Genomic DNA, 21,191 nt, shown 5'->3' with positions numbered 1-21,191 from the left:
TTTTATATATTATTATAAATAGGTGAAAATTATAGTTTACGAATTATTGTTAGTAAAAATTCTATAATTTTGTCCTTTATACAAGGTCCGGCAATAGTGTGTCGGGCATTGAAATTGAATTATTACAAAATCGATTATTTTAGACATGCATATGCAAAAAAATACCGAATTGTATGTAGAATCTAATAATAAAATAAAAAATAGGGTATTCCCATTAAAACATACCGCGTGTGAGAGAGGTAGAGTGTTATTTTTTCTCTAATAAAGTAAGAAAATACCGAGGGTGCCATTTAAAAATCACATGTTGTAATCACTTCAGGTGAAACAGGATAGCATATATATAGGGTGTCCGTTATTTACCAAGTTGATATTTTTTTTGGTGCCGCCCTCTGAAGTTTTAGTTTTTGGTCTAAAAAAAATTATCCAACGTAAAAGAGCTCTAAATTTTTAATTTAAACCGTGCCGGAATCATGATACTTTTCCCATCTAAATAACATGGGATTTTCTGAACTTTTGCATTTAATTTTTTATCTTCAAAGCAAATGAACCTACAACTTCGACAAAGACATGTTCTAGTACAAAATTTTACGCTCTACAAAAAAGGTCTCTTTGTTTTTTTCCATAAAAACATTCTTTTAAAAGTTATTCGCGGTCTAAGTTTGCAAATACTTTATAATCAAATTTTTCTACGACTCCCTGCAAATTTTAATTGCGCCTTTTGATTTTGACTAAAAAAGGATCTAGAATCATACTTTTTTCAATAAAACAATATTTCTTTACCAACTTTAATATGAATAACTAATATTGTGCCATCTATGATCAATTGATCAAAACTATAATTTAAGGTTATTGTTTATTGTTTCAGTGCCTTTCAGTGTTCGAAAATATGTGTGTCAATTGAAAAGAATGAACACATTTCGAGTGGTTTTTATCTTAAATATTACTTGTATCGAATTAATTAACTTAAATTAATTAATTAATAATTTAATTTAATAATGAAATAGTTTAATTTAATTTAATTAAAAAAAAATGAACATATTTCGAGTGGTTTTTATCCTAAATATTACTTGTATCGAATTAATTAAATTAAATTAATTAATTAATAATTTAATTTAATAATTAAATATTTTAATTTAATTTAATTTAATTAATTAATACTTTAATTTAATTAATTCGATACAAGTAATCTTTAAGATAAAAACCACTAGAAATGTGTTCATTCTTTTCAATTGACACACATATTTTCGAACACTGAAAGGCACTGAAACAATAAACAATAACCTTAAATTACAGTTTTGATCAATTGATCATAGATGGCACAATATTAGTTTTTCATATTAAAGTTGGTAAAGAAATATTGTTTTATTGAAAAAAGTATGGTTCTAGATCCTTTTTTAGTCAAAATGAAAAGACGCAATTAAAATTTGCAGGGAATGGTAAAAAAATTTGACTATAAACTTTTTAAAAATTTAGACCGCGAATAACTTTTAAAGGAAAGTTTTTATGGAAAAAACCAAAGAGACCTTTATTGTAGAGCGTAAAATTTTGTACTAGAATATGTGTTTGTCGAAGCTGTAGGTTCATTTGCTTTAAAGATAAAAAATTAAATGCAAAAGGTCAGAAAATCCCATGTTATTTAGATGGGAAAAGTATCATGATTCCGGCACGGTTTAAATTAAAAATTTAGAGCTTTTTTACATTGGATAATTTTTTTAGACCAAAAACTAAAACTTCAGAGGGCGGCACCAAAAAAAATATCAACTTGGGAAATAACGGACACCCTAATATATACTAGCATACCAAATTTCGGTTTTTTATCTGAAAAAATAAAAAAGTTATAGGGGTGAGCCACTTTTGAGACGCACCCGGTATATCCGTAACACTTTTTAAAGTACCCTGTATACTCTACAGTAATTTTCAAATGTGCTTCCTAACCTTTCCTATAACTTTTCTATTTAACATTTTTGTTCTAAAAAACGAATTTTGTAAAAGACGTCGTGTTTCGAAACAAATGAAGGGCAAAAGGGGAAAAAATCGACGATGAATAAAATAGGACCAACCAAATATCATGTTAAAGATACAAAAATTTATTACTTATGCGTTATTATTTGCTGCAGCTTTTTCATCGGACATGTTTACACAAACCGGTCACCTTTCACTATGATCCAACTCGCTTGTCTCGCGGCAGGCTTGCGTCAAAAAATGGATAGAAAATGTCTTGCTCTCGTCTCGCACTCGTCTTGCTCTTGCCTTGCTCTTGTCTCGCCCTTGTCTCGCTCTCGTCTCGCGCTTGGCTCCTCAGGTCTGGACGCACCATTAGATGGAGAATTAAAAAAGGAAACATTTTTGTGCTAATTTTTAGCGGTTTCGCAAATATTCTCGGTTTTATTACATATGGATCTTTCAGCGGTAAAATACCAGATAAAAATCATTAGACGACTTTGATAAAAAATTAGTGTTATTTATCTATTGTTTATTTGGGTTTTAGTTTGCGATGTTCGTGATAAATAATATTCATGTTCATTGTCTCTGAACTGGCATCGAGGATATCTATGGAAAAGTAGCCAATTTGAAAATAAGCCAACATATCTTTTGTGCTTTGTGTGCTAACGAAAAGATTTTCTTTCCGTATCATGAGGAATTATTAGATCATTTAAAATGTTGGGAAGTGGATTATTTATCATAGAAAAGTAAAAAATGCCAGTGGAGGCGAATATTCTTTTTAGGGACGATTAAGGCCTTTGAAACTCATGCTGTATATAATATTGAGTTGAGTAGATTATTATTTTATATTAAATTAGGTATAAGATACCTACTGTACTGTATTTTAATATGTTAGAACTGTTGGCTATTTCATATTTATTTTATTTTCTATGTAGGTAGGTATTTACAAATCGAAATTTCTGGTCAGGATTTTCTAACTTACTTTTTCAAGTGAAACTTCTTTACGCGCGTTGGGAGTAAAAATTCAAAGCCGTGACACACAGTAAAGCATCTAGCTCATTTGCCAGCTCAGAACTAGAATTTAGGGTTAGTAACTCGCATTTTCATTGGAGGATACTGTCATATTTATTTCAAACTAATAATCAACGATAATATTCTCTATTATCGAGAGAATATTTTATTCTATTATTTTATATATTAATAAAATTACTGTAAATCACTATAAGCCCACGGCCACACAGAGAGCGTTTTTTGCGTTTTTAGCGTGAAGCGTCTTTAGCCCACGGCGACACAGAAAGCGTTTTTAGCGTTTTGCGTTTTTGCGTTTGAAAAATGAAACAATATAACGTTGGACTGCCATTCGAAAGAATCGCTGTTGACATTGCAGGCCCATTCCCTGAAACGCACAAGGGCAACAAGTACGTTTTAGTGGCGATGGATTATTTCAGTAAATGGCCAGAAGTTTTTGCCATTCCAAACCAAGAAGCATCGACTGTAGCTGAAGTATTAGTCAATAATGTCTTCAGTAGATTTGGAATTCCTTTAGAGCTTCACACTGACCAAGGAAGGATCTTCGAGTCAAGACTGTTCCAGAAGATGTGTGATCTGCTTGGTATTCACAAGACTAGGACAACAGCTTTACATCCTCAGTCTGATGGGATGGTCGAGAGATTCAATAAGACCATTGAAGAACATCTCTCGAAAATGGTGGATGAACATCAAAGAGATTGGGATCAGCATATACCACTATTCCTAATGGCATATAGAAGTGCAATTCACAACACCACCGGACTTTCACCATCGAAGATTTTATTTGGTCGAGAATTACGGTTGCCTTGTGACTTGGTGTTCGGATCACCAGACGACGGCACCACAAACGTAGAGGACTACGCGGATGAACTGAAGGAAAGGTTAATGAAAATTCATAAGACCGTTAAATGTAAGATTGCGCTAGCCAGTGATCGGATGAAAGCTCGTTACGACCTCAGAGTTAATTCTACGGGATTTCAACAGGACGATAGGGTATGGTTGTATAACCCACAGCGCAAGAAAGGAAGGTCCCCAAAGTTAACTCCAGCATGGGAAGGTCCTTATACAGTCATCAAGAGGATAAATGATGTTGTGTATCGGATTCAACGCAGCCCTAGAAGTAAGATGAAAGTAGTTCATCTGGATCGATTGAAGAGATACCAGACAGGAAACCTTGATCGGGACGATCAAATTTGAGAAGGGGGCAATGTCAAGGTGTATTACTGGTTGCATAACTGCATACTGCAAAAAAAAATCGTGCATTGAGGAACCTGGCGCATTCGCCAGAAAGTAAAGAAAATTATAGAATTCTTTAGAAAAATCTAGAAACAACCGCCAGGGGGTATATAAGGCCCGCGCTTTGACAGTTGGACAAGTTTAAAGTTTGAAGTCTGAAGATAGTCTGAAGTCTGAAGTTTAAAAATACCGCGAAATACCGTTAGAGTAATAGTAGTTGCATAAGTTGTGTTGTAAATAGTATAAGTTGTGTGTACAGAGTGAAACAAATAAATTCGTTAAGTATTTTATCGTGAGTTTAAATAGTGGACCCACGGAATCTGTAACAATATTGATATTTTAATACAAATTTTGTAAAAGTAAATCAAATTATTACGTGTAAAAACTATTTGTTATACGTAAAAAACTATTAATTTTATTAAAAAATTAATTTTATTACACGTAAAAAACAATTTTTAATATTTTTTTTATTTTACGTGTATAAAACTATTTGTTACACAAAAAGAACTATTCTTTAAGTGTAAAAAACTATTTGTTATACGTAAAAAAATTGTTATACGTAAAAAACTATTTGCTGCCAGTAAAAAAATATTTTTTACGCATATAAAACTATTTGTTACTAGTAGAAAACCATTTTTGCGCAAAAAACTATTTTTTACATGTAAAACTATTTGTTACACGTAAAAAACTATTTTTTACTCGTAAAACACTACTCGCTACCGGTAAAAAAATATTTTTACAAAAAAAAAATATTTTTTATACATAAAAATCTATTTTTTGCACCTAGAAAACTATTTTTACACGTATAAAACTATTTGTTACCCGTAAAAAATATTTGTTACGCGTAAAGAACTATTTGTTACGCGTAAAAAAACATTTTACGTATAAAAAACAAATTTTTACGCGTAAAAAATATTCCTTTAATTTATTACTTTTTCAACATTTCATACATATACAGCCGTTACTCGCTGACGAGTATTCGACACACATAAAGAAAATGGTCACGCAAGGCGTTTTCTTTCATGAGCTTTTCTGTGACTGAAAAGCCCGATACGTGATGTTATCTGCCTACCGCACTCCGGACATTCAAAAATCTCATTGCTTTGTTGCCTCTCTACTTTTTGGTTGCCGCTGTTAACTGAGTTTACAACCCTTCTCCATTGAGTTCTATTGTGAGCTGCTTTTTCCCACTCATTCTGCATGTTAATTCCCTTTAAATTTTCGTGGAAAATGTCCTTGTATCTTTTCAGTTGTCCACCCGGCCTCCTCTTACCGTCCACAAGCTCACCGTAAAGCAGAGATTTTGGTATGCGGTTTTCTTGCATTCTGCATACGTGACCAGCCCATCTTAAGCGGGATTTTGTGACCATGACTTCAATACTCTCGCAGTTAGATTTTTCAAGGACCGATACGTTTGAGACATGATGGAACCACCGGACTCTTAAGAGTTGTCTAAGGTGTCTCTGTTGCAACTTGTTCAATGCGTTCATGTGTCGGCGGTAAGGCACCCAGGTTTCGCTCCCATATATCATGGTGGGGATTATAATTGCTCGGTATACTGCAAGTTTTGTTTTTGTACTCAAGTCATGATTGTAGAAAACCCTGTCTTTTAATTTCCAGAATGCTCTTGAGGCGCTACTAATCCTGTGCTGAATTTCAGAGTCAATATTGGCCTTTTCCGAAATCAAACTGCCAAGGTAATTGAATTCCGCCACATATTCGAATAGTTCTTCTCCGATTTTTATAGCATTGTTGTGATCTTCCGGGGGAGTGCACATGATTTTAGTTTTGCCGATGTTCAGCTTAAGGCCCAAAGCCTCGTATGCCCAGGTATATGTGTTCAACATTTCTTGTAATTGTTGTACCGTGTTTGCAACTAGAGCGCAGTCGTCAGCGTATTGAAGTTCTGTGATAAATTTTGTACGTGTTTTTGCCCTGAGTCTTTTTATGTTGAACAGACGCCGTCATATCTGTATCTAATGCCCAATCCTCTCCTGCAGTTTGCTGTCCACTATAATGGAGAGCGCTGCCATGAATATGTTGAATAGGAGAGGCGCTAAGACACATCCCTGCCTAACTCCTGTATTTGTTAGGAATGGGTCGCCTCAGTGATCCATGATGTGACACTCTTGACTTGTTGTTGTTATGGAGGCTTTTACACACTGTAAGAAATTTGTTGGGTACTCCGAACTTTTCCATAATTGCCCAAAAGCGCATCTCTGTTCACAGAGTCGAAGGCTTTTGTTAGATCGATGAATGCAACATAAAGTTTAGACTGCTGCTTTTTTACTTTTTCCTGTAGTTGACGGATGGAAAATATGGAATCGACGGTGCCGCGGTTGGTACGAAAACCCGTTTGCGATCCTGGGAGGATTTTTTTTCTATATATGGGTGCAGGCGGTTTGACATTATTTTTGCAAGAATTTTTCCGCCGATAGCTAATAGCAAAATTCCCCGGTAATTACCGCAGTCTGATGCACTTCCTTTGTTCTTAAATATATTCACTATATTCGCGTTGCGAAAATCGTGAGGTACCTCTCCGCTTTCCCATACGACATCAAAGAGAGCCTTAAGATGATCCATAATTTCTTTACTTGCACACTTATAGATTTCCGCCGGAATCGCGTCACAGCCAGCTGATTTGTTGCTGTTTTATGGAGGTCTTTATTTCTTGTTCTGTTATTGGGATGTCTAATACATCGAGGCTGTTATACTGAGGTATTGTGTTTAGTGCTTCCATATTGGGGTTGTTTTCTTGGTTAAGGATATGGCTGTAATGTTCTTTCCAGTGATTTCTGATTTGTTCTTCCTCTTTTAGAAGTTCGCCATTTTGAGCCATGATTGGGCAGCTTACCTTCTTAGTTGGACCGTATACTTCTTTTACAGCCTCGAAGAATTTACGATAATCGTGATGAGTGGCGTACTCTTGAATCTGATTCGCTTTTTGTGACCACCAGTTATCCTTTACTTGGCGCAGTTCTCTTCGAAGGGTGTTGTTGGCTGCTTTAAAGTTATCTACCAGTCTTGGATTAAGTGGATTTGCAGTGACGGCTTGATGTGCTCTATGCTTTTGTTCCAAAAAAGCCTGTATATGCTGTTGATTTTCGTCAAACCAGTCTGGTTGTTTCTTTTTGTTCGACTTTCCCAGTACTGCTTCGCTGGTTTTATGAATCGCATCCCTTAATTGTGTCCAGTCTTGTTCAGCTTCCAATATTGAGATTGAAGTTATCGGTGGAAGTGATTCTTTGATGGCTTCCCGGAGGGCGTCGGCGGTATTCTTGTTCTCTAGATCCCGTACGTTCAATCTGGTCATGTTGTTTTGCTTTTTACAGCGTGGATGTTTGGGTTTTAACTGGATTTTCATTTTTGAAATTAAAAGTCGGTGGTCAGTGCCGCATTCGGCATCTATTCTAGCTTTTGTGAGCCTAACATCTTTTAGATGCATCCTTCGAACGATTATGTGGTCCAATTGATGCCAGTGGCCTGATCTAGGATGTTTCCAGGTATCTTTAAACTTGTTCATCAACATGAACCACGTATTGGTGATGCAAAGATTATACTCTGCGCATGTTGTTAATAAGCGTTCACCATTGCTATTTGCGTTTTCCATTGTTTTCCCAATACGTCAGGCCATATTTCCTGTTGTTTGCCTACACGGGCATTAAAGTCACCTAGCAAGATGATTCGTTCGTGCTTTGGAATTCGTTGAAAGGCATTTTGTAATGCTTGGTAAAATTTATCCTTATCTTCAATTTTAGCGTCAAGGGTGGGAGCGTAGGCACTAATGTTGTTGACGTAAGTTTTGTCTGATATGGGGTACCTTAGGGTCATAAGACGTTCGGAGACACCAATAGGTACTTCTGTTAACTTGGTGGCGATTTCGTTTTTGATCGCAATGCCTACACCATGAATTCTCCTGTGTGTTGCGGGGTGACCTTTCCAAAAGAAGGTGTAATGCCCCCAGTGAGACTACCTTCATCTGCAAAGCGTGTTTCGCTTAGAGCGGCAACATCTATATTTAATCGGTGGAGTTCCTGTGAGACCAGTGCTGTTCTTCTCTCTGGTCGATTTGAATTTATCTCTTGTCCAGTAGAGTGCGGACGTTCCACGCCGCGAACGTGAAACATTGATGTTTTTTGTTTCTCCGATGATACTTTCGAGTAGGCACCCTCCCGGAGATCCGATTGAGGGGGTATTTTACCTCCGGACGATAATTTTGTCCCACCTCGAATGTTCCATCATTGCTGTGTGTAAGCTGCGCGGGAAAAGGTTTAACTGTGGCGGTTACGCTGCCGCACAGTTTGGCTGCAACTGTAGCATCGGGATGGCTATGGTACAGTGAGGACTGCGACGATAGTTCCCTTGTGCTACGTTCTCGGCCGGCTAGGTGTATTTTATTACTCCTTTTCCCCAGAAGATGGTAGGTCTGAGGGTTGTATAAGGTTATACCGCCTATACTCGGACGTCAGAGCCTCGTTTGTGTAAACAGGGTGCACCACGTGAAGGTGAGGTTGACTTTTGGGTAAGCTAGGCTATATGTATCGCTTCAATACCCCTTGCACCCCAAACAACACTTTGTCATTGTTCAACATTTCAAACTACACTTTGTCAAACATTTCCTTCAAATTTTTGAATTTAATAGAATCTTCCTAAACAGTATATGTTCTCTATAAAAATATTTTTAGATAATACTCGAAAAAAATGTTTACTATTTAATTTATTTGTTATTGTATTATTCAATATTACGTCCGCCTATGACGGGGTCTCATAGAAAACGCTAAAGACGCTACAGAAAACAAATTGATTTGTTTTCATTTGCGTTTTTTGCGAGACACGCCGAACGCTAGACGCTTTTGGTGGGGCCACTCCTAGATAATCCTGTTATTTTGTTTTAGACGCAAAAGACGCTTCACGCTAAAAACGCAAAAAACGCTTTCTGTGTGGCCGTGCACTAAGTAATGAATTGTTTGTAATAGAACTGTAATTTCTGTACTATTAATCTGGTAAATGATGGAGATAAATAATTGTGATTTTGATTAAAATTGTATTTTAATGAAACTTTTGTTAACAACATTCTGAGAATTCGAGTAATGAATTGAATAATGACAAGACAAGTGATATCTGTCTAAAAAAGACAGCGATTTAGAGTGACAATTTAGTTATGTAAAATTTAGAGTGACATTTTGATTATGCAAAAAAATACTGGTTGCCTAACGGTTAACATTAATTTAAAAATGAATCCCCAACATGAATAATGAACAAAACATTTAAATAAAAACAGACCACAGACTACACAAAACAAATTGTTGGTTAGTAGCAGTTAGTAGTAGTCAGAGATATAGATGTAGTAGTATTTTGGTTTAATGGCCACAGCTATTCGGCCGGGTATTATAATTATCGTTTTTTAATAAAAAAAATAAAATTATAAAGCTATAACAGTATACGGTTTTATATTAACTCTATATTTTTGAAGTTTATAAAAAGTATTCATAACAAATATATATTCTTCAAATCCTTCAATTTAATAACTGTTAGTAAGAAGCAGTTAGCATTAGTTACAGATATTAAATAATTCACAAAGCTCCTATAAATAAACATTGGACAATGCGACATTAAAAATAATCCCAAGAAACAGGTATATAGTTAAAAAAGTTCATTGTAGTATAAAGTTCCTCTTTCAATACCCCCTTAATTGACCTATATACAGATGGACGCCTCGATTTCCATTAGAAAGAGAGATATCCGGCGCTTTTGCACCGGACAGCAAAATAGGTTTTTGAGAAAGATTTAAAAAATAAATAAACCTTTTTCGATTTATTTAGGACCTTTATTCAATTTCCTCTGACACGAACTGAGATGTTTTTTAGGAACGCAATTTTGTGGAAAATCGACTCCGTTTCCTAAAGAACGTTTAAAGCGTGTAGAGCAAATCGTTCTGAACAAAGCACATTGTGTTGTAAGCGAAAATAATGGCTATATTCTCGTGGTCAGCTTACTGCAGTTTATAATCATCGATATACGGCTACTTACATATATATATTTAAAGTAAATGAAATGAATAAGTAAACTTGAAGAATAAGGTAAATTGGGGAAATATGTTATTCTTTTTCGCTAAAATAATTTAATTTATTAAAAAAATACTAGTATATTATGCTAAGATATTATGTAATGTGTGTTGTAATCTTCATACTAAATACGAATGGAAAAGTTATCGCCATATTAGGCAGTAATTATTTTACGAGTGTGTAATAAGCTTTTATAATACGAATTACTTAAATACTTTTATCTTTGATTTAATATACAAATTTAAAGCTAACATTTTATTAGGTAAAGTTAGGGACCTGAAAGTGAAATAGCAAAAGCGGTTTCATCGTTTCCAAATAAAATAGCTCCAGTATTTTAATGATAACTATAGATAGCGCCTCTGACTTGGAACCATTATTCAGTAAGATAGTTTCCGTTTTTTTCTTGGTATATTCTTTGGTTAAAGTCAGAGAAATATCAAATGATTTTTGAATTTTGTTATGGAGGTTTATCGTTGCTAGATAATTGCCAAATCAAATTCAGATATATATATTACGGTGATTCATACACAGGGTGGGCCAAACTGTATTCTGGAAACTTCGGCAGCATTTTTTTACATTAAAATAAGTAAAAAAGTTCGTATAAATGTATGTCCTAAAATGCTTAGTTTCCGAGATACAGGGTGTAGAAGGTTTATTTTTATTTCGATTTTTTCCAAATAATTTCTGAAGTAACGTCAATATTTGGATGAATTGTATTGTATTTGAATATTTGGTGTCTGGGAGTTTTTTGACATGAGAAATTTGATTTTCATGTCCATATGACTCCTACTTATAGAGCGCCCTCTATAAGTAGGAGTCATACTTACAAAGGGCGCCACCTACATATTATTTAACTGGTTTGAAGAGTAATAACTTTTCGTCCCTACCTGTATAAAACTACCGAGTAAAAGAATATAAATATTTATGACGTTTTTTGCGTAAAAAAATGTCTCTTTGTAAAAATAGTTACTAGTAATGGTTCTCGAAATATTTGGAATCAAAATTATCAATAGCTGCCATCATCATAAATAGTTATTAGACTGAAATCATAAATTAGAAATGTTTTTGTGTCAAAATTTCAACAAACTGCTTTATCATCATTTTTTGAAGAGTAATAACTTTTCGCCCGTACCTGTATAAAACTACTGAGTAAAAAAATATACATTTACGACATTTTCTACGTAAAATAGGTCTCTTGGTAAAAATCGCTACGAGTAATGGTTTTCGAGATATTTGGAATCGAAATTATCAATACCTGTCCATCATTAACATAAATTAAACATATTGATTAAATAGTTATTGCACTGAAATCATAAATTTGAAATGTTTTTGTGCCAAAAGTTCAACAAAAACTGTTTGTTCATCATTTCTTCGAAGAAAAATGTATGATTAATTTAAAAAAATAAAAATTTCTCAAATTTATTTCTTCAATCAAATAACTATCTACCTACTCAACATGTTTATTTTTTTGTCAGTAATGACATGTATTGACTATTTGCATTCTAAATAACTTGAAAACTGTTGTTCGCAGCAATTTTTACCAAGAGACATTTTTACATAAAAAGACACGAAGATGTATATTTTGTCACTCAGTACTTTTATACAGGTACGGACGAAAAGTCATTTTCTTCAAAACAGTTAAAACACATGTAGGTGACACCCCCTACAAATCGGAATCATATTGACATCAAAATCAAATTTCTCATGTCAAAAAACTCCCAGATACGAATTTTCATCGAAATATTGACGTTACTTCAGAAATTATTTGGAAAAAATCGAAATAAAAATGCAAATTCTACACCCTGTATCTCCGAAACTAAGCATTTTAGGACATACATTTATACGAACTTTTTTAGTTATTTTTATCTGCAGAATATGCTGCCGAATTTTCCGGAATACAGTTCGGACCACCCTGTATATACTATTTTTTTTAAATTTGGATTTATAAACACCTGCTCCGTTTATCTAAAATAATTTCAGCTTTAAAATATTGCTGCATCATTTGAAAAATAGTAGCATCTTTCTTATTTTAAATGGATTATCTGGTATATTATTGCATTTTTTGGGAACTACTTTCATATCTCATAATTTTTCTATTTTACTAATCTATATCTATCTCTAAAATTTTGAGATAATAAATAAAACATGTGTAAAATTGACGAAAACATGATCTTGAATAAGCATTGGTAAAATCATGAACTGAATATTTTAAAAGTTGAAATTTGGATTATAAATTAACGAGTCGGTATATTCGATTTGTCTAAACCCACTGATTTGATATTACACAGGGAAAGCAAAAAAATATATATATTTCCGTTGGTGATTGCTCCAATTTTTGATATTTTAAATTCAACCTTAAGTATATTATTTAAAAAATCAAAAAACTAATAAAATATCTTTTCAATGACATATCATGCTCCTATACCTAAACCTTCCAATTTCATAAGTAGAGCTCTTTAAATATTAATAATTCTAATATTGTCTCATTTCAAAAATTTCGTTTCCATGACAATTTTAGAAATTTAGCAAGTAAAGTCTAATTGATACTTCCAAAGTTTGAATATTTGTCTTGGTAACGGTGTACATTTGTCATGGTAACAGAAGGTTTAGGTATATGAACATGACATATTTCGATTTTTTAAATAATAATAGGTTTGAATTTAAAATAACAATGATTTTATAAGAAACCGAAATAAATATTTTTTTTGATCTCCCTGTTTGATAGGTCGAGGTTAATTAGATTGGTCGAATATGTCGACTATCGTTAACCTAGGTACCGTTTGATCGAAAAAAACGGCGTCCAGTTGGCTTGGAAATGACGATCGATGACATTTTCCATATAATTTTACGTATAAAATGAGAGCAATCTTCATTTCATAGTCATATAGTCATCGTTGACGCCGTTTTTATTCTATCATACGGTATAAACCAAATTTCAGCTTTAAATATGCAGAATTTATGATTTAACAAACGCTTATTCAAGATGAAATTTTTGTCAATTTTAAACATGTTTTATTTTTTATCTCGAAAAATTTTAGAGATAGGTATATGTTAATATGATAGAAAAAATATCAGATATGAAAGAAGTTTCGAAAAATGTAATAATATACCGGATGTTCCATTTAATGTAACAAAGATGCTACCACTTTTTGTATGAAGCGGCAACACTGTGATTCTGAAAATAACTTAGACAGATGTAGCAAGTGATTTTATACAAAAATCCAAATTTAAAAAAAATCGTATCACCGGCTCTCCATAAACGTCTAACGTGCCATCGCCGTGAATCACCCTGTATAATTATTGCAATTTTATATACAATTAATTTTATTCATCGTAAGAATCGATCCATCCTACTAGTGTATTATTTAATCTAATTTTTACCCCCCTTTTATCAGTCGACTAGGCAGTATAATTTTATTTTAGCCCAGCTTTGGTAAATTTATACTTTCAATTTTCCCTTTGCCTTATACCCTGTTGTGCCTGATCTATTAAAAACCGAATATTGCTCGTTCTTGTTACGGTATATATTGGAAAACCCACTAGGTTCATTTTTCAGAGAGTAATTCCGGCTACAAAGCCTCCACGCCAACGGTTAATTGATCAATTCGCGAATGGAAGTTGAATTTAGGTTTTCATTAGCGAGGAGGGTTTTTTTAATCGTGGCAAAAATAACTTTGAACGAGGGTTGATTCTGAAGATAAATAAACGAATGCTCGGTTTATTCCTTTTTTTCAATCCGATCTAGATATAAATCAACTGGTTTTCTAATGATTTTTTTTCATCAATAAATATTGTTAATGACAAGACAAAAAGAATCACAGAGTTTATTAAATTAATGATTAATTGAGAGCGTTAAAATTAATAAATGTAAAGATAGTATGAACAGAGAAAATGGTCCAATTCCTTCCAGTTCTCTGTTCCTACCGCTTTAGTTTCTGTAATTAATTGTTAAGCGGTCCATACATTATCAAACAATTTGCGTAACACAGGCTGTTGTGCAACGAGTTGCCAATGTATGGTAACGTTTGATGCGTTGCGCAATTATTTGATAAGTTTCAAGAAGGTTTGAATTCTTTTGTACAACGGGACTGTTTGCGCAACGCGTTGTGTAGTATATATGTTTGCTGCGCTTTGTTGTGCAATATTTTAGTTCGTTTATTCAAATTCTTTGTTTTCATTTTCGTTTTTTGGTAACATCGACATCATCTAGGGCATATACGATAATAATCGACGCAATGGCAATTGAGGACATGATTGTTTCTCGAACAATGCACAACTTTTAATAAAAACTTTGATCAACATTTTACAAGTGCATGTGTGAGGCAGTTGTGCAACGCAACGTTGCGCATCGCTTTGTAGCGCAATTTGTTTGATAATATATGTGTCGCTGAATCAGTTGTGCAACGTAACGTTGCGCATCGCTTTGTTGCGCAATTTCTTTGATAATGTATGGGCCGCTTTACGCTCGGTTCTTTTTGACTCGCTTGGCTAGTTATGGCTCGAGTATACCGGGTGCGTCTCAAAAGTGGCTCACCTTATAACTTTTTTATTTTTTCAGTTAAAAAAACGAGATTTGGTACGTTAGTATATGACATAAATTAAAACTGATTGACGTATTCAATTGTTTTCGGTCACTTCTTGTTTCACCGGAAATGACTAGAATTTTTAATTTTTAAATGGCACCCTCGGTATTTTTTTACTTTATTCGACAGAAAATGACATATCATATGTCAACTTTTGACATTTTCGCATATGGGTTATTTGAAATTATAACTTGCGGTTCGTAACGAAATTTTGACTTGAAATACCAAGTGTGTGGTATCAAATTATTCGTAAAAAATGCTTTTTCCAAATATGCTAATGAGCTACCCTCGTTCCATTTGAAAAAATCGAGATATGATTAAAAATACGCTTTGAGCATTGTCTAACTGGTCAGGACAAAATACTAAAAGCTTTAGACGATCAAATATATTTTTCCAAGACTCCTTGGCTAAGAATTAGTGTCTTTAACATAGATTAAATTTAAAAATTAAAATTAAAAATTATTTAATTTTTTTAAATTTTAACTCTAGATTACATTTTAAAATACGATTTTTTATTAAGCGAGAACGTCAAAAGTTGACATATGATATGTCATTCTATTCAGAATGTCAGTTTCTATCGAATAAGGCAAAAAAATACCGCGGGTGCCATTTAAAAATCGAAAGTTGTATTAATTTCCGGTGAAACAGGAAGTGACCAAAAACAATTGAATCGTCAATCAATCCTAATTTATGTCATGTACTAACATACCAAATTTCGTTTTTTTATCTGAAAAAATAAAAAAGTTATAGGGGGTGAGTCACTTTTGAGACGCACCCGGTATAAACGCTCAATTTGTAGATATTAGTTTAATTTTAATAATCTGCTTATGATGCTAACGGTTAGCAAAACGCGTGTCCAGTCCATAAAGACTGTAAATATAAAAAGAAGCATTATATTGATAAAAATCAACAAGGAATAATAAATGAAAATGAATTAAATGTTGTGTTACAAGTAGAAGATGAAAAACAAGTAAGTACCAGGATACTTGGAGAAATAGTCAAAAAGTAGAACTTTAAAAAAGCATATTTTTTTTTAAATAAATCAAAACACCTACGGGGTGAAAAACGTAGGGCAAATATTCTCAATTTTGTCTTCTTCTCTATTCTGCCGTCTATTTCTTTTTTGTCAATCTTTGTCTCAAACTGTTTAGTATTTAGTAAATAATTTTATTTTGAAAGAGAGTGTTAACATTACCTATATACGAAATATATTTGATTTTTTAAAGATTCTATTATGTTTACAGTGTACACAAAGGGTTTTTCATAAACTTTTCAGAGAAAATCATAAAAGATTTGTTATCATAATTGATAAAATATTAATTTCTTGTCATATTATGACGTAATTGTTATGTTTGTTTTACCAGGACCGGATTACTATAAATTGTAGTATAATTTAGTAATTCTGTATCTCTCATAACTCAAAAATCAATCCGTATAAATTATTTAAAATCAACAATTTGCTTCATTTTAAGTTCTTTAAAAAGTTTTAAATACATTTTTCTGTAAAATAAAATGGAGAAACTTAATCAACATTTACATGAAATTTCCTAGGTTCAGGATGACGATGCAATACACGGTATAGATAGGTCTAGTACTGCCGACAATAGTTATTTTTTTAATTTTTAACTAATTTAAAACTTAATTTTTTTTCAGGTTGCGTAAGGCCCCAATTAGTGGAATAAATAAGTGGTTTCAATTAGCGCAGAAGCAGGGGCGGATACAGGAATTTATTATAGGGGGGGCCCAAAATGAAAAGCAATGTAGAATATGGTTTTTAGGGCGCCATTTTTAACACAAAAGCCTAATATTTTACACAATTCACAGACTTTAGGGGGGGCCCGGGCCCTCCCCCTGTATCCGCCACTGCGTAGAAGTTTATTCCTTGAATTTAAATGTAAGCATTCAGAACGTCAATAGTGATAGTCATTTTCAATTAGTAGAAAAAGTTAACAAACATTTAACTTTTCCACTAATTATACTTCAAAATTTGCGAGGAATGTCATCTTGGCCTTTGATTATCAAGAGAAATTGTGGTTAGAAATCAAAAATTGTTTGGTTTATAAGCTAAATAATAGACTCTATGGATAAAACTGACTAGCGCATGCTATTGCTAGGATATTCTATTAATTTTGATTGTGTTTTTTAGACATTGTGAATGATCGTAAACTAAAAAGTATAAAGTGTAATTGAAACCGCTAATTTATTCCACTAATTGCGAGGTTCTGAATGAAGCTTTGAATAAACTAATTTATATGAAATGTAAATAAAACAGTGAAAAGGCCTCGTTACAAATTCACTTACCTCAACATGGGGTCACTGCGTAGCTTGTCCAAAACAGTGGTGTACGGAATTCCCAAAACTCTGTCGATGACGTGAATAATGCCGTTTTTGGCCGCAAGGTCCGGCTGAATAACGGTGGCGTTGACACCGCCTCCTTCCACAGTCATTGTTCTATTGTTGTTTATTGTGGCCACATTAAAATAGATGCTTTTGCCCTTGGAATATGTGGGAGCTTGAAAAATCTGAAAATTAAAATAATACAAAATATAATTAAAAAGGCAGACAGAAGTCCGAATAAAATATAATTTTATATTTTCTGCCAAAAAGTAATATTTTAGTATCAATTTATTATTTAATTATTTATTATTATATCAAATCGAGTTTTGCCTTCTAATGAATCTTCTAAAAATTATATTATGACTGGTGCTCCGGCGATTACAACTCTGGCCAATAGCCGCAGCAGACGAATGACGGAAACTCAAAAAAAATGAAGATGATCTGCTGGTACCGAGTAAGCTGTGATGTAATAACTTTTTAGTAGTAATATATTGTTATTCAAATCTGCACTGGAAAGAAAATTAGGTGTACACTACGTGCGCATATTTTAAGTGAAACTACTTCTTACTTTCGTCTGCCTGTCTGTACGTCTGAGTGCTCTATACGGGTACCTCTATCCACGTGCCCAATTTAGATCCAATCGACCCAAAATTAAGAAAAATCCTGACGATTTCGTCTATTTAGAGGCATCGCATCGGTTCGAAAAGTTGAGGGTGTCATCCTGTAACCCGTCCCCAATTATGCTAAAATCGTCCTACATTTTTCCTCAATATCGAATCATTAGTCCCACCCTGATGAAGATGTAAACGAAACGTCGTTACGTCGTATCCAACTTTGCAGGGTTGGACCGTGTGCACCGTCGTTCACATTTGCTACCCTCCAAACTTGGTCGCGATAGGACGAAATAACTTTTGACGTTTGTTACGTCAAAATTAACTGTCACTGTGAAACGTGTCGTATACGGTCAAGTTGGCCTTGGTCCAATCTATTGACATACCAAATTTCATTTAAATCGGACGATTTTTTGATTTGATTCATTGATGATGGGGTTTCGTAGTGCACAAAAAGTCAAAATACACTCAGATGCAAAAAAACGCAACGGAGAAATTTTTGGTCAAATTAAAACTGATATATTTTTGTTATTTTTAGGTCTATTTTCATGAATTTTTTATCAACCTGTACATAATTATATAAACTTTAATTACTAAACTCAGTTTTATATAACGTTAGTATTTGCCATATTATACAGGGTTAATCGAGGAGTTGTTTTTTACCTTAACTTTAAAACACCTTGCACAACAATTTCGTGTGTAAATTTTCTTAAAATATATTTTTACGGTCAGAACCATGTTTTCTGAGTATTTTGTTTTTTGGATCACGTCAATATATGCCTTGGTTAATTTTTAAGAGCGAAATGAACTTGACACCAACAATTTGCAATTTTTTCAATTATCATTTCTTAAGTTATTTTTCAATATGACAGCCGGCTTTGGTGATTATTGTGAACTATATACTACTATGAACTGCCCATCATGTTCGACGTTTGGGACACGCTTGGCAGGAGGGTCAGAGGTCGCAAAGAGGTTCCAGCCTCTTTAATGGAAATTAGCTTAGTTCTTAAAGAAGAATGGGAAAGCATAACACAATATGATATATGTAGCCTCAATGACAGTATGAACGGACGTATACAAGCAGTTATAGCAGCCATGGGAAGCAATGCAATGTATTAGGATATTTTTTACATTTTTTTTTTCTGTTTGTATACTTAAATATTACAGATGCTTTCTTTAATATAGTTAGTTCTGTTATCGTTATTAATGTTTATTAAAACCAGGACTGTAACATTAGTCTTTAACGTTTATTTTTATTTAGTATAAAATATCCAATGCAGCGTAATATGACATTATGACAATAGTAACCAAAACCATCTCGTCATTAAAAAATTGCATCAAAAAGTAATGATAATTGAAAAAATTGCAAACTGATCGTGATCAGTTCATTTCGCTCTTAAAAACTAACCAATGCATATATTGACATGATCCAAAAAACAAAATGCTCAGGTGTCATGGTTCTGATCATAAAATTATATTTTAGGAAAATTTAAAAACGAAATTATTGCACAGGGTGTTTTAAAGTTGAGGTAAAAAAACAACCCCTCGAATAACCCTGTATAATATGCCAAATACTAAAGTTTATAAAAAACTTAGTTTAAAAATTAAAGTTGATATAATTATACACAGTTTGCTAAAAAAATCATAAAAATAGGGCTAAAAATAACAAAAATACAACACTTTAATTTGACCAAAAATTTCTCCGTTGCGTTTTTTTTGCATCTGAATGTATCATGAAAAGATGGGGCTCTTCGAGCCTTGTCTACATTCCGAGTTTCAGCCTCCTAGTTCACATAGGGCCCGAGTTACGACGCTCCAAAGACCCATTACATCGGACGATTTTTTCACTATGGATGATGGGGTCGTCAAAATATCATGAAAAGATGGGGCACTTCAAACCCCATCTACATTTCGAGTTTCAACTCCCTAGGTCACACAGGGCACAAGTTACGACGCTCCAAGATAGATACCATTTTTGTGACGCTTGGCGACTTGGCGTGACGCTTCGCGTAACGCTAGCTCGTGTGTCGCGACCTTGAATTTTTACTCCCATCGCGCGCAAAGAAGTTTCACTTCAAAAATTACATTAATTTCCATTTGTTTCCATTTTAATACAGGAAGAGAATATTATTTATTTTATTGTGGTTTAAAAATAAAACTTTCCAAAATTAATTTATCGCTCGAAAATAATTAACAAAAAGAACAACAAAATTAAAAACTTAAAAACGATTAGTCCCAGGCAGGGTCTGAACATTGTTTTCTTGTAAAAAAACGACTCCCTTAAAAACGTAGGATTAACACAAAAGAACCTCGAGAATGCTTAGGGACTATCCCAAAGATTAACCGCGTAAAACTCATTATCCGGTTACGATCGATATTTAACAGGAAAACTTCAATGCTTCCGCACCTTAGAGTAATAAACTCTGAACTAGAAATTTCTCTTCAAATTAATTTTGAAAGTACAGAAAGAGAAATACAAAAAATGTAGGATTAATGTGTGACTTTTATCACATTTGTAAATTTATTAAACATATACAAGATATCATATTTTATATGTTTGTGGTTTTTGGTTTGTGGTTTTTGGTTTTTTGCCCTGTATCTTTTGGCACCCTTTACAGGGTGCCGAGAGAGCACCTTTTTCTTTTTTACATAAAAAAGTCCTAGCTTTAATTTTCATTTATTGAAATTGTTGTATCTATAAGGATAAACAAAATATATTATTAATTTTATTGATGCTCACAGCTAGATTTTTTTTGCATTACAGCCGGTGCCGTTCAAAGCCTACTGATTTAAAGGGGGCGAATTTTTATATACTCTATATCTCAAAGAGGAATCGAGCAAAATATCAAGTGTGTTATATTTTTAGAAAGGTAATTTTAAATTCTTTTCAATAAATTAAAAATATACAGGGTGTCCCATATAAAAAATCAAATTTTCTGTTCATAATTCTTAAATTATTAATTTTAAAAAAATTATACTTAAACCATTAAATTCTACGTAAAAAGGTGCTCTGGAATATTAGTTTTTGTCTATCTCCCATAGAAAAGGGTGTTTCCATTTAAAAGCGGCGAATTTGACCCGCCCTGTACACTTATCCTGTGTTGGTGTTAATAGACAAAATATGTCTGCGATCCAATATGATTTGATTATAGATAGATTTAAACATTTTGAGTAATGTTTCCTGTATTCTCATTTTTTGGTGTATTGAGGTGAATTCTCAATTCTCAGTTGCTTCTGTCGATGGGGATAGATATCTATACTTCCTAAAACTTTAAATATTTTTTGTTGGTTTAGTTAAATATGTCTACAAATAAAAAGCGACTGAGAAACTGGTTTCTGTTTGCTGTATTCTAACGTTGTAGAATTTCACAAAACAGTCTTTTTTA

At 33.3% G+C, this 21,191-nt stretch overlaps 1 protein-coding gene across 1 annotated transcript in view; it reads right to left on the bottom strand.

Annotated features, from left to right (window-relative positions):
- Window positions 1–21,191, bottom strand: part of LOC115891260 (fasciclin-1-like) — a 102,907-nt gene that overhangs the window by 56,133 nt on the left and 25,583 nt on the right. Inside the window, exon 2 of the mRNA XM_030911698.1 lies at window positions 17,159–17,379. Within this exon, the coding sequence (XP_030767558.1) occupies window positions 17,159–17,379 (221 nt within the window). The remainder of the gene's footprint in view (window positions 1–17,158; window positions 17,380–21,191) is intronic.

Source organism: Sitophilus oryzae, unplaced genomic scaffold (genome assembly GCF_002938485.1).
Source record: "Sitophilus oryzae breed Bouriz unplaced genomic scaffold, Soryzae_2.0 scaffold_1179_pilon_pilon, whole genome shotgun sequence".
NCBI lineage: Eukaryota > Metazoa > Arthropoda > Insecta > Coleoptera > Curculionidae > Sitophilus > Sitophilus oryzae.
This window is presented reverse-complemented; position numbering and strand designations above follow the sequence as displayed.